The sequence below is a fragment of the Nymphalis io genome, chromosome 23, assembly GCF_905147045.1.
Source record: "Nymphalis io chromosome 23, ilAglIoxx1.1, whole genome shotgun sequence".
NCBI classification, from domain to species: domain Eukaryota; kingdom Metazoa; phylum Arthropoda; class Insecta; order Lepidoptera; family Nymphalidae; genus Nymphalis; species Nymphalis io.
The window spans coordinates 9,457,055-9,470,677 of NC_065910.1; the positions used below are offsets into that span (position 1 = coordinate 9,457,055).

At 43.5% G+C, this 13,623-nt stretch overlaps 1 protein-coding gene and 1 non-coding gene across 2 annotated transcripts in view; one reads left to right on the forward strand and one right to left on the reverse strand.

Moving 5' to 3' along the window:
- The window catches only part of LOC126777490 (S phase cyclin A-associated protein in the endoplasmic reticulum), a 74,760-nt gene that overhangs the window by 10,459 nt on the left and 50,678 nt on the right, over nucleotides 1–13,623 (forward strand). The window contains exons 7-15 of the mRNA XM_050500498.1: nucleotides 37–139; nucleotides 210–299; nucleotides 542–700; nucleotides 2,467–2,637; nucleotides 5,840–6,001; nucleotides 9,179–9,318; nucleotides 9,516–10,098; nucleotides 10,412–10,524; nucleotides 10,868–10,988. Coding sequence (XP_050356455.1) covers nucleotides 37–139; nucleotides 210–299; nucleotides 542–700; nucleotides 2,467–2,637; nucleotides 5,840–6,001; nucleotides 9,179–9,318; nucleotides 9,516–10,098; nucleotides 10,412–10,524; nucleotides 10,868–10,988 — 1,642 coding nt within the window. The remainder of the gene's footprint in view (nucleotides 1–36; nucleotides 140–209; nucleotides 300–541; nucleotides 701–2,466; nucleotides 2,638–5,839; nucleotides 6,002–9,178; nucleotides 9,319–9,515; nucleotides 10,099–10,411; nucleotides 10,525–10,867; nucleotides 10,989–13,623) is intronic.
- Trnak-cuu (transfer RNA lysine (anticodon CUU)) lies at nucleotides 5,433–5,505 on the reverse strand. The gene has a single exon. It is a non-coding gene; the product is annotated as a tRNA-Lys (tRNA).

Genomic DNA, 13,623 nt, shown 5'->3' on the forward strand with positions numbered 1-13,623 from the left:
ATAGTATTATTCGAAAAACTCTTATTGAATTTTCAGACTCCAAGCGAAGCAGCAGAGGGCTGAACGTCAAAGGCTCGAATTTCAGACTGAACGGGCCAAGAAGATTCATCAGCTACTGGCTCGAGTCGAGGAAGTAAAGGTGAATATATCTCTTGGTAATTTAAATTTCGATGGAGACAATCATTAATGAGTTATTAATATTATTTTAGATCGCGAAAAATCAATTGATAGACGAGAAAAGAATCAGAATGGAGAGAAGACTACAAAAGGCGACAGAAAATCGTGATCAACATTTAAAGGTAAGAATGTAATACTAAAATTTGACAATAAGCTATGATACCGGAAGTCTCGTTGAAGTAAGGTTAAGAAGTGTGGAGAAATCCACTGAAACCATTGAAGATTCAGAGAATGTGTCTCAGGAAACATTTATTTTTATACCACATTGAAAATAAAAAAAAGGTTATATTAAAATAATAAACTCTATGGATATGTATGCACTTTAAAGATATATTATATCGTTAAAAATTATATATTTTTCCAGGACATTGTTCGCAAAGCGCATGACGAAGAAGAAAAGTTGCGTGAGATAGCTTTCATTAAGCAGTTGGAAGCAGAGAACAGACGTCACGAGTTCTTGGAGCAGTGCCGGTCTCATACCACTCGGCTGAGGCAGATGAGGCGCGACAGACTTCATAAACTGGTGAGTTTTTTTGTCATTGCAAAGCAGGTCTTAGATACAACAACGTCTAACCCTAAAAAACAATAAACGTTGAGAGATCGGAAACGGAATTAGAATGTTTTTTTTTTTAAACTATGTATTACAAGTAATGAAATGAAAACAATGAAATATGTTATTCCTTACTTTATCATTCATTTATTAAACCACACCTTCTCCTTAGTTAAACTCAAATGTTATGTCAATTGAAAGTCAAAGTTGTTTATTTATCAATTTCAATAGCAAAAGGTTATTAAAAAAAAAAACAAAAATATAGACGTTTATTTAAGAAAATAAGTTTAGTATCAAACCAACCTGTATATTGTACTATGTATAGAAAAAAAGCATTATGACAGTATTAAAGAATTAAAAAATAAATGATTTTAGAGAAGAAACTATTTTAAAAGGATTCTTAAAAAATGATCTCATTTTAATATACACATTGAGATTAAAAAGATTTTTAATAAAATAAAAGTATAAAATTCTGCAATCGGCCATTTTATTTGAAACACCTATCAGAGCGAATGACGTCACGCCTTTGTATCTATAACCGTTTCTCTTGAACATTTGTTGTTTTTACGCGTTTCAAAATTATTTTGCATCGTTTAATTAGTTGAGTCGTTGATTATTCGCGAAGAAAAGAGATTTGTGAAGAAAATAAAACATCCAAGATCTATCAATGATGGAACAAGTTCTTGTTAAGGCAAATTCCTCTAATTTAACCAGGAGTTGTTCATGTTAGGAGAGTTTCTTTCATCAAAAAAAAGCTTTTGCTCATCTGAATTTCGAAATGTGAAAACATCCTTGTAAGTACATTTTTATTTGTCTTTAGTGTTATCTTAGGGTTTTTTTCTGTTAGCTTTATAGTATTACTCGCATATGAAGAGCCCTAATATTTATACCAGTAAGAACTTTTAAGACAATATTTCATTTAGTTTCACTAGTACTGAATTTGTGAATTTACATATTTATGAATACTTCTATAAGTTTAAATATATCATTACTATATAATAAATCTTTATGAATCTGCCTCAATTGGCAATTTCTTCAAAATGTTCTGTAACCATAGTTTCTTTTAATTGCTTTTCACATTCTTCAATAACCATCATCTTTCGTTACTTACTTATATGGTCGTTCTGCTTCTGTAGATTGTTCTTCGATCTGGTTGGCATTCGATTGTATTTTTATAGAGGGACCGCACACCACTTGTAAACTTTGGAATTAATTTTTAACCTTAGGAAATACGCAGTATTTTCTGCTTTTCTTCGTTGAGTATAGACATAATACAAAATTTACTGTCGTTTATTGAGGCGTGACGTCACGTGTAGGCGCCATGACACCTGCGGGTGTTTACGAGCGAAATTCAAAATAAGTAAATGAAAATGCAATTATTTGCGTAAACAGTTAGTTTATTGCGGAAATAAAATTATTTTCAGTAATAGTAGACGTGTACCTATGCCTATTGTCTATGAATTTTGGAGGTCTATCGATAGGTAAAAAACAGTATGATTAGCAAAAAAAATTATTTTCATAATTTTTAATTTTTCTTATAGTCGATTTTCTAGAAAGCATTGAGGTTTGGCTACTACAAATAACAGAAATGACCGTAAATTTTCCTAAATATGTTGAAGGTAATAAAGAAATTAGTCATAGTCCCATGGATTACCCAAAAGTAAAAAAAGGAGGAGTAAAAGGAGATATTGAATAGTATTCAGCAATGTCGAGTAACGTGTAACGACGCGGGTGCGCAGGAACAGAAGGCGGCGCGCGAGGCGGCCGTGGGAGCGCGGCGGCAGGCGCTGGAGGCGGCGCGCCGGCTGCACGTGGAGAGCATGCTGGAGCGCCGCAAGGAGCGCGACGCGCGCGTGGAGGAGCTGCGCGAGCTGCGGCGCCAGGAGCGCGACGACGCCGCGCGCGAGAAGGTGAGGGGGGCGGGGGGCGCCGGCTGCGCGTGGAGAGCATGCTGGAGCGCCGCAAGGAGCGCGACGCGCGCGTGGAGGAGCTGCGCGAGCTGCGGCGCCAGGAGCGCGACGACGCCGCTCGCGAGAAGGTGAGGGGGGGAAGGGGGGCGCCGGCTGCACGTGGAGAGCATGCTGGAGCGCCGCAAGGAGCGCGACGCGCGCGTGGAGGAGCTGCGCGAGCTGCGGCGCCAGGAGCGCGACGACGCCGCGCGCGAGAAGGTGAGGGGGGCGGGGGGCGCCGGCTGCGCGTGGAGAGCATGCTGGAGCGCCGCAAGGAGCGCGACGCGCGCGTGGAGGAGCTGCGCGAGCTGCGGCGCCAGGAGCGCGACGACGCCGCGCGCGAGAAGGTGAGGGGGGCGGGGGGCGCCGGCTGCGCGTGGAGAGCATGCTGGAGCGCCGCAAGGAGCGCGACGCGCGCGTGGAGGAGCTGCGCGAGCTGCGGCGCCAGGAGCGCGACGACGCCGCTCGCGAGAAGGTGAGGGGGGGAAGGGGGGCGCCGGCTGCACGTGGAGAGCATGCTGGAGCGCCGCAAGGAGCGCGACGCGCGCGTGGAGGAGCTGCGCGAGCTGCGGCGCCAGGAGCGCGACGACGCCGCGCGCGAGAAGGTGAGGGGGGCGGGGGGCGCCGGCTGCGCGTGGAGAGCATGCTGGAGCGCCGCAAGGAGCGCGACGCGCGCGTGGAGGAGCTGCGCGAGCTGCGGCGCCAGGAGCGCGACGACGCCGCTCGCGAGAAGGTGAGGGGGGGAAGGGGGGCGCCGGCTGCACGTGGAGAGCATGCTGGAGCGCCGCAAGGAGCGCGACGCGCGCGTGGAGGAGCTGCGCGAGCTGCGGCGCCAGGAGCGCGACGACGCCGCGCGCGAGAAGGTGAGGGGGGCGGGGGGCGCCGGCTGCGCGTGGAGAGCATGCTGGAGCGCCGCAAGGAGCGCGACGCGCGCGTGGAGGAGCTGCGCGAGCTGCGGCGCCAGGAGCGCGACGACGCCGCTCGCGAGAAGGTGAGGGGGGGAAGGGGGGCGCCGGCTGCACGTGGAGAGCATGCTGGAGCGCCGCAAGGAGCGCGACGCGCGCGTGGAGGAGCTGCGCGAGCTGCGGCGCCAGGAGCGCGACGACGCCGCGCGCGAGAAGGTGAGGGGGGCGGGGGGCGCCGGCTGCGCGTGGAGAGCATGCTGGAGCGCCGCAAGGAGCGCGACGCGCGCGTGGAGGAGCTGCGCGAGCTGCGGCGCCAGGAGCGCGACGACGCCGCTCGCGAGAAGGTGAGGGGGGGAAGGGGGGCGCCGGCTGCACGTGGAGAGCATGCTGGAGCGCCGCAAGGAGCGCGACGCGCGCGTGGAGGAGCTGCGCGAGCTGCGGCGCCAGGAGCGCGACGACGCCGCGCGCGAGAAGGTGAGGGGGGGGGGGGGCGCCGGCGGCGCGTGGAGAGCATGCTGGAGCGCCGCAAGGAGCGCGACGCGCGCGTGGAGGAGCTGCGCGAGCTGCGGCGCCAGGGGCGCGACGACGCCGCTCGCGAGAAGGTGAGGGGGGGAAGGGGGGCGCCGGCTGCACGTGGAGAGCATGCTGGAGCGCCGCAAGGAGCGCGACGCGCGCGTGGAGGAGCTGCGCGAGCTGCGGCGCCAGGAGCGCGACGACGCCGCTCGCGAGAAGGTGAGGGGGGGAAGGGGGGCGCCGGCTGCACGTGGAGAGCATGCTGGAGCGCCGCAAGGAGCGCGACGCGCGCGTGGAGGAGCTGCGCGAGCTGCGGCGCCAGGAGCGCGACGACGCCGCGCGCGAGAAGGTGTGGGGGGGGAGGGCGGTGGGCGCCGGCTGCACGTGGAGTTATTATTTAAAATAACAATTTTTTAATTAAAATAACTAAAGTCAACCCGTAACCTTATAATAGTTTCAACTATTTTGACACATAAGGCAAAATAGTAAATAGAATGGTAGTTAAAAAACATTGTAAACAAAAAAAAATCGTGTCCACGCTTTTGACCGACTTCCTAGAGTTGAGGAGTTCATACGACTGCAGTCGATCCGTGGCGTAGAATCAGGTCATCCTTACCATAATGCGATTTGATCGGAACTGAACGAACATGTAAAGTTTTAACTTTGAGCAGTAACAGAAATCGCTCTAATTCAACTTGCAAAAGTTAAAAAAAAATTAAAGTTAAAGGAATTATTCTCTCTAATTCCTGCTTCCCCCTTCCTTCATAAATCCACGCGAGCTGGCTCTCGATGTCACCGCCTAACTGTGACATCAGTTCCATCGCGCACAAAGAAATTTGGCAATTCCTTTCTTTGTCGCACTTCCAAAAAATGGAATTCCTTACCAGCTCACGTATTCCCCTCCTCTTACAACCCGGGTTCCTTCAAACGAGGCGTGAAGAAGCATCTTGCGGGCCGGCAAGGCGAAGGCGGCTAGTGCAGAACATTCTTCCCGTCTGTACTGGCCGTCGTCGCGTTTGGACTCTACTACCACTTACCATCAGGTGGAGTAGAGTCATTTGCCCTCTCGGCGAATATAAAAAAAAAAAAAAAAATTTGACCCCAACAAACCAAGAATATTGTAAATAATGAAAATGTGTAAAAAATACTGACATAAAAAATAGTTTTATTTTTAAAAACTTGTTATTTACATATATTAAGGAAATATATTACTTTTCAAATCTTTCAGACTTTTGCCATCCTTAACAAAAAAATTGAAGTTTCTATTTTTTAATATCATATGTTACAAAAAATTATAATATTTACAAAAAATAAAAATTACAAAAAAAAAAAAGAATTCGCCCAACGTGGGGCTCGAACCCACGACCCTGAGATTAAGAGTCTCATGCTCTACCGACTGAGCTAGCCGGGCTGTAAGTTATACTTCGAAATTACTCATAATATGATAAAACAACTCGTCGTTTTCATGAGTTTTGTACAATGCGTGCCAATAAAAAAAGTAATTATAATTAGCAGATAGTTTTTATACTTATAGTATGTATTTAACAAATCAATCAAGTACTAAATTCGTATTGATGATCAATATTATATACATTATCTATCACAGTAAGTAAAAAGGGCTTAGCTATCTTTGGCGATATCTGAATCTTGTAAACACTTCCCAATTTATAAAAAATATTTTAATGCCAATGATCGAGATATTACTGCAATTGGTTGTCAATCTAAATTAAACTTTATTTTCACAGGCGGAAGGTGTAAAGTCCCGTCTCTCAGCACTGGCCGCGGCCGCTGAGCTCGAAGCGGACGCTCTGAGATCCAGGATACGTGACAAACAAGACGCAAGTCAACAAAGACTCGAGTCGCATCTGCAAGCGATTAGGGAAAAGGCCACCGGACCACGACAAGCCGTGAGAATTTAAATATTATCAACTCCATGAATGAGGGCTTAAAGTTGATTTTAGGTCCTGAAGAAAGTTATTTTTTCTTTCATAACAATTCATTGAAATCTTAAGTGAATTTGTGTTCATTCAATCAATCAACAGCCAATCGTTGTCCACTGCTGAACATAGGCCTCTCCCAAGGTGCGCCAAAGCTCCCTGTCCTCCGCCTTCCACATCCAGTTGGTGCCCGCCACCTTCTTAAGGTCGTCGGTCCACCTGGCTGGAGGGCGCCCTACGCTGCGCTTGCCGATTCGCGGTCTCCACTCTAGGACACTCAAAGATACTCCGAGCATAGCTCTCTCCATAGCGACTTTGAATTTGTGGACTAGTCCTAGTGGTTGAAGACTTTCATCTTCAAACATTGCGGTATAGACGACTTGAGGACTTGACGAAGGTTGCCAAATGCTCCCCATCCCAAGCGAATTTTTCGATCGGCTTCCTTCTCGAAGTTGTTCCTACCGACTTGTATTATTTGTCCTAGGTAGGTATATTCACTAACAACTTCGAGAGGTTTCCCCTCGACGTATATCGGTCCCGGCACGACATGCCTATTGAACATGACCTTGGTCTTGTCCAAGTTTATACCGAGACCGACACACCGGGAAGACTCGCCTAGGCTACGCAGCATTTCGGTGAGTTGTTCCAGCGACTCTGCTATGATGACGATATCGTCGGCAAATCGAAGGTGTGAGCTTTACTCGCCGTTTACATTGACTCCATACCCAGTCCAATCCAGCGTCTTGAAAACGTCTTCCAACGCGTTGGTGAACAGTTTCGGGGATATTACATCCCCCTGTCTCACCCCTCTGCGCAGTTGGATCGCCTTTCTTACAGTCCTGGATGTGGACAGTCATTTTAGCGGCGTTGTACAGACATCTCAGTACCTCGATATATCTCCAATCGATATGACATCTCTGCAATGAGTCGAGCACTGCCCAGGTTTCGATAGAGTCGAAGGCTTTCTCGCAGTCCACAAATGCCATACACAGCGGCTGATTGTACTCTTCGGTCTTCTGCACAATCTGCCGAACAGTATGGATGTGGTCCACGGTGCTGTAGCCTGATCGAAAGCCGGCTTGCTTTGGGGGCTGGAACTCGTCAAGTCGTCTGGCGAGACGGTTCATGACGACTCTTGAGAATAGCTTATACACGTGACTCAGGAGGGAGATTGGTCTGTAGTTTTTCAAGAGGGTTTTATCACCTTTCTTGAAAAACGGTACCACCTCACTCCCGCTCCACATTTCCGGGGTCTTGCCATGTTGGATGACGGAATTAAAGAGGCTTGCTAGCTCTTTCAGGACCGGAGTCCCGCCTGCCTTAAGTAACTCTGTTGTGATTCCGTCATCTCCCGGAGCTTTGTTGTTTTTAAGCTGTTCTAGAGCCGCCCTAATCTCGCCTTGGTCAACGACCGGGAGCTCCTCGGAGTAATGGCGCATAAGAGGGGCGCGCTGGTCATCAATACTGATTCCCACGGGTTTATCCGATCTTGAAGAGAACAACTGCCCATAAAACTCTTTACTTCTCCGACAATCTCAGGCCTAGAGGTAACGACCCCACCATTTTCAGTTTTAAGTTTTGTCAGACGCGGCCTCCCAAACTTGCGAGTGAACACTTTCGATCCCCGATTTTGCTCAATCGCAGCCTTGATGGCACGGGTATTGGAGCGTCGGAGATCGCGTCGCGTCAGCGTTTTTATTGTTCAATTTAAGGCCTTATCTGACAAAAACGATGGTAGTTCTCGTCGTTTTCTCAAGAGCTCGAGTGTCTCAGCAGAGAGTTTTGGTGCGTTGTCTCTTCTCTGTGGCGGAAAACACTTGCGGGATGTGTTTTGCAGTATTTTGACCAGCGTGTCGGTTTTCTCATCAATGCTGCTTACGGTTTCCAACGCAGTGAATTGATTTTGAAGTTCCATTTGGAACTTTTCGGAGCCTTGAGCAGCTTGGAGCATGGTAGGTCGGAGAGTAGACCTCATCATTCTCGATCTTTCGGCTTTTAAGTCGATATTTAGAGTGCCTCGAACCAAGCGGTGATCACTTCCGGTATTGAACCGGTTGATCACTGAAACATTTCTAAATATGTGCCTTTTATTCGAAATGATAAAGTCTATCTCGTCACTTGTCACGTTATCGGGGCTTCGCCAGGTCCACCTCCTCTGAGGCTTCTTTTGAAAGAAAGAATTCATCAAAAAGAGCCCCTGCGCTTCGAGAAAGTTTACCAGCATTTGCCCCCTGTGATTTCTGCAGCCCAAGCCGTAAGGTCCGACTTTCGATTCACCGCTATCTTGTACTCCCACTTTAGCATTAAACCCATAACAACATTGTAGTGGGCGTTCGAGGTGTCGTTGAGGGCCTTTGCGATGTCCTCGTACATCGCTTCGACCACATCATCAGAGTATGTCGAAGTTGGCGCATATACCTGTACGACCTTCAGGGAGTACCTGTCGGAAAGTTTTAGGACAAGGTACGCTACTCGGTTCGACACACTACTGATTTCCACAATGCTGTTAATGAGATCCTTTTTGACTAGAAAACCGACACCACCCTGGGAGAGGTTATCACCTTCGCGGATGTAGAGTAAGTTACCGGACTCTAGAGTTATCGTGACCTCCCCTTGTCTTCGGACTTCAGATAACCCCAGTATATGCCAGTTTATATGACTTAACTCTACTTCTAATTTGGCGAGGTGATGGTCCAGCCTCATCGAGCGTCCATTGTACGTTGCCATGTGCAGTCGTTTTATACGGTAGCCTGCCGTGAACCGGTGATTCTTAGCACCCCCTGCCCTGCCGATACCGCGACCGCTACCTTGGTCGGGCCTAGCGGGCTTGCCGGTAACTGGGGGCCTTTTTTTTGGGCGCATCTGCCATTAAGGAGGGTTTGCCCATACTCGCCGCGCTGGGCAGGCGTGTTGGCGAGCGCAGTAGGGGTGTAAGATGTTTATGGGGGGGGGACGCTGCTGCCCATCCCCCCTTTTCCCCGTCCCTCAGTCGCCTCTTACGACACCCACGGGATGAGATTGGGGGAGTACTATACTAAGCCGGTACTCCACGGCAATTGTGCTCATTGCTATGTACTATTTATATCATATTTATTATATGGGACATATTATTGTGCGTCATAAGTAGCCAACTCATTTTCTTATCAGACAACATCAGAGAGCCAAGATCAAATTCCCAAAGAAGTTGAAGAAGAAACTGGCAGTAAGGATCAAGAGAGGAAAGAAAGAGAGAAACAGAAGGCGATTAAGAAAAAGGCTAGGAAGCTGAAGCAGAAATTGCTCGCTGCGTAAGAAGCAATATAATTTTTTCGACGATTGAAATACAAAAAATTGTTACTTTTTTAAGCCATATTACATCTAGTAGATAAACTTAAATTTTCATTTTAACCAACATTAACATGATAGTAAAAATAATAACAATTATTTCTTTATGAAGTAAACAAAATAATTAAACAACCTTTTAATCGTTTTTTTATTCCAACAGAGGGCACTCAAACCCAATTTTCGATGACAACATAACAACACTCGACACTTTCTTGAATCCAGTCACGAGCAAAGTCTACCGCGTCATAAGTTCCATACGGAACATCATAGCTCCTCTATTACGCGACACAAAAAACGATATGAACGTTGTTGAAAACGAAGAAGATAAATCCGGTAAGAAGAAAAAAGGTAAAGCAGTTAACGGTGACGTCGAAACGAAGCAGGAGAAAGAGAAAGGTAAAAATAAGAAAGGTAACGACGTCAACTCTAACAACGAAGGAAATGTCAACAGGGAAGGTAAAGACGCAAACGTGGAAACTAAACCCGAAGAACCGCAAACGAGTAGTCAACCCGATAAGGTTCCCGAGGAACCTGAGAAGGAAACGAAGAAGAAGAATAAGAAAAAGAAGAACGCAGAAGATAAGCCGACGCTGAACAAGGCCAGTTCGGTTTGTAGCTCGATGAGTGACATGAGCCGCGGCAGTGGCCGGAGCGACAGGAACAACACCAAGATCGACTTAGACTTGCCGTACTTGGAGAAGCAGATGAACGAGCTGTATAGAATAATGGAGAAGTTTGAGAAGGTTTTTATGATATATTTTGCTTATAAATAAATTACTGTACTTTTTTATTATGTTTGAAGAAAATTCTAGAAAATGTTCAATTGAATATTCAATATCTGGAACTCGTTCGATCAACGCTGTCGACGACACGAGTTATATATACAGATTAAGCATGTTTAAGCCTTGTGGCGCTTGAGGCGATTGGTACTCCCTCCATCTCAATCAAATCTCTAAAAATCTACATGATGCACGAACACATTCCTTCATTCTCATGTTATATTTTATGAGCTTTTTGAGATATGCAACTATGGAACCGTTTTTGATTTTTTAACAGCAAAACATAACAGAGAAGATGGCAATACAAAGGTTCCAAGCTGTTAAAGTGATCTCGCAGATGCTCGCCGTGGCCGCTGAGAAGGAGGATCTCAACCCACCGATATCTGCCAAGTGAGTTTATTTATATATTGATTGTCTGATCATATAATAAAAAACAAAAGCCATAACTGACACATGGCACTGAAATATTTTAGATTTACAAGAAAAACACAGAAATAAAATAAAATATAATTTTTCTTCAGTATAATTCTTGATTGCATATTGTAAAAATATGTTTCTTTACGAACTGACAAGACAAAACGAAGGAACTTTTCTCGATCACAGTAAACAATAAAAATATTTAACATATGATCAAAGCTCATATTACCATACATCGGTACCAATAAAAACGATCGTGGTCATATCGAGCGGGCATATAATGAACGCGGGAGATGAAGTGTCGCTGGTGCGCCAGGTGCGTGTGCACGGGCGCGCTGCTGGTGTCGCGCGCGCTGGCGGCGTGCACGGCGAGCGCGGCGCAGCTGCTCGCCACCAACACGTGCGTGCACATCGCCACGCTGCTCGCGCGACAGATGGTACGTGCCGCACACTGTTATTTTTCCACTATCTTCCTCGGCTTTGTCGTGTTTTATGATTCTACTTACTCTATTTCTTTATTTCCAAAGAAAATATGATATTCTTAATGAGAAATATAATATGAAAAGTGACATCTGTTGGATTTTGTAAGTACTTTTTTTTGGTGAAGTTACTTTATAAACCGGTCGTGTAAGCTTCTTCCGAAGTTTCATAGATGGCGTTAGTTACCTAGTTTTGGAAATCTTCTCCAGCTAAAGAGGTTCAAAGCTTTTGTCGCTTTAATATTATGTAGGTTAGTAGATTTAAAATAACATAATTATTATAAAATAAAATGACTTTTATTTTCATTCAAATAATTACATTTGTATGAAATAAATATGTATTCTTGATTTCTTAAACCCAAACCTAATGACAAATATATTGACGCAATAGGATGCTAATGCTATAATATGCTTTTTATATTTCTTCTTAATTTAATTGCAACTAATTTATCCATACAAATATACATTTAACCAATATCAATGTAGAAAACAATAGACCTTTTTTTTCTTAAAGTTGGTTTAAAATAACAATTAAATATCCACAGATTAAACATTTTAAAAAAGGAACAACTATTTAAATATTTTTTAAATACATAATTGATTTAAATATTTTAATTTTTTTTCTTCAACTGGGGTCTAGTAATAGAAGTGTGTACGCAATTTAATGGAACAGATAACAATAAAATATTAGTTACCATATTACACTGCAGTCTATAAATTTAACCATAAACAAAATAATTTCATTTAGCTTCAATAAATGCCAGTATCCTCTTTGACCATAAACAAGCTCCCTAAACGGAAGTTTTTCTATCAGTTTAAAAGGGTTCACGAACGTTTTCTGGATTGTTAGTTTTGATGTTCTTCAATCAGACGTCGCCAACCTTTACGAATGTTCTTGGACGATTTCGTTTAGTAGTTTTATAGTTTTATTACAAGGGTTGTAAATATAAGGTACTGACTATGAATTACGGTTATATGTATATATATATACATAATGAGTACAATAAAGAGAGGACCAGACATATTAATAATAAAATAAATAAATAAAAACTAAAGTTAAAGTTATACCATCATAAACATAAATTATATAATGTATAATAATAATAATAATAATAATAATAATAATAATAATAATAATAATATATTATTGTATATATTTTTTCATTAATAGAGTTTATGCTTTGCTATATTTAGCAATTTACAAGTCCATTAATGTAATATTGAGTTAACAAAAAAAAAATGGTCAAGGAACCATTGTTTTGTTGTCTGTACCACTTGTGCCACTTTACGGCACTGGAAGAAATATTAATGATTCCTTACAACGGCAATGCGGTAACTAAGATATATCCCTTGTGCTGTGTAGATACTGGCTCACTTGCTCTTCAAACTGAAATACAATACTAAATATTCATGTTTGGCGTTAGTAACTAGCAAATACTAAATAACATATATATACATGTATATGTAAATTCCAATTTCCACCAACCCGCACTGGAGCAACGTGGTGGAATAAGCTCCAAACCTTCTCCTCAAAAAGGGAGAGGAGGCCTTAGCCCAGCAGTGGGACATTTACAGGCTGTTACTGTTACTGTACTGTATATAAATTATAGACATCACCTCTTTGACAACTGACTTTCTTTCTTTATCACTAGCCAGGTATAGACTCCACTACAACACCTTCCCTTTCTTCAAGTAAATTAAAATTAAATAAAATAAAAACTTAAGTACTAAATACTAAGTTACAATAAATATAAATAATTAATATAATTATAACCAAAAAGACTCAACTGCAACATCTTCCCTTTTTTTCTAACTAATTAATATAATATCTGGAGCTGTAAGTATATAAATAAATAAGAATATACACTTGAGCAATATTATTGTTATATGTCTAGTATAGCTCGTGTGCGGTTAAACAGCGGGGTCGTTCGTATAAAGTACACGTCGGCCGCGCCTTTGCCTTCTTAGGGTTGCCACTTTTTATCTATTGAAATATATATAATAATTATATCCCGGGACATTTTTCACGCATTTAATCATCTGATCCCAAATTAAGCTTGTAAGCCCAAAATATATATTTTTAATGGTAATTTTTTATTTTGTAATGTATTATGTTTATCCTATTGGTTATGACATATATTTATATAAATTTAATCTTTAATTACTATAAATGTATTTTATCGTTATTTTATTTGCGTAAGAATTTATGTAGTGCATTATATTTATGGTATATTTCGTATTTAAATAATATATAGCCAAAAAAATATATAAATATGCATTTCTAAGAACCTTCATTGAAAGTAAATTTTATATTGAATTATTTTCAAAAGATGTTTCTATAAAGAAATAATTGAATTACGTTAACAATGGTCATCCCTGAACACACCCGGTAGCGGTGAGTGGGCGGGCGCCTTAAAAGCGGCGCTAATGCATCCACGGGGAGCGTTTATACTAACCAGTAAACTTGCTCGTCTAATGATAATATGTATACACATATTAGACGAGCCGGTTGGCGTGGTTGGTAGATACTTGCCTTTCACGCCGAAGGTTGTGAGTTCGATTCCCACCCAGGACCGACATTTGTGTGTATGAA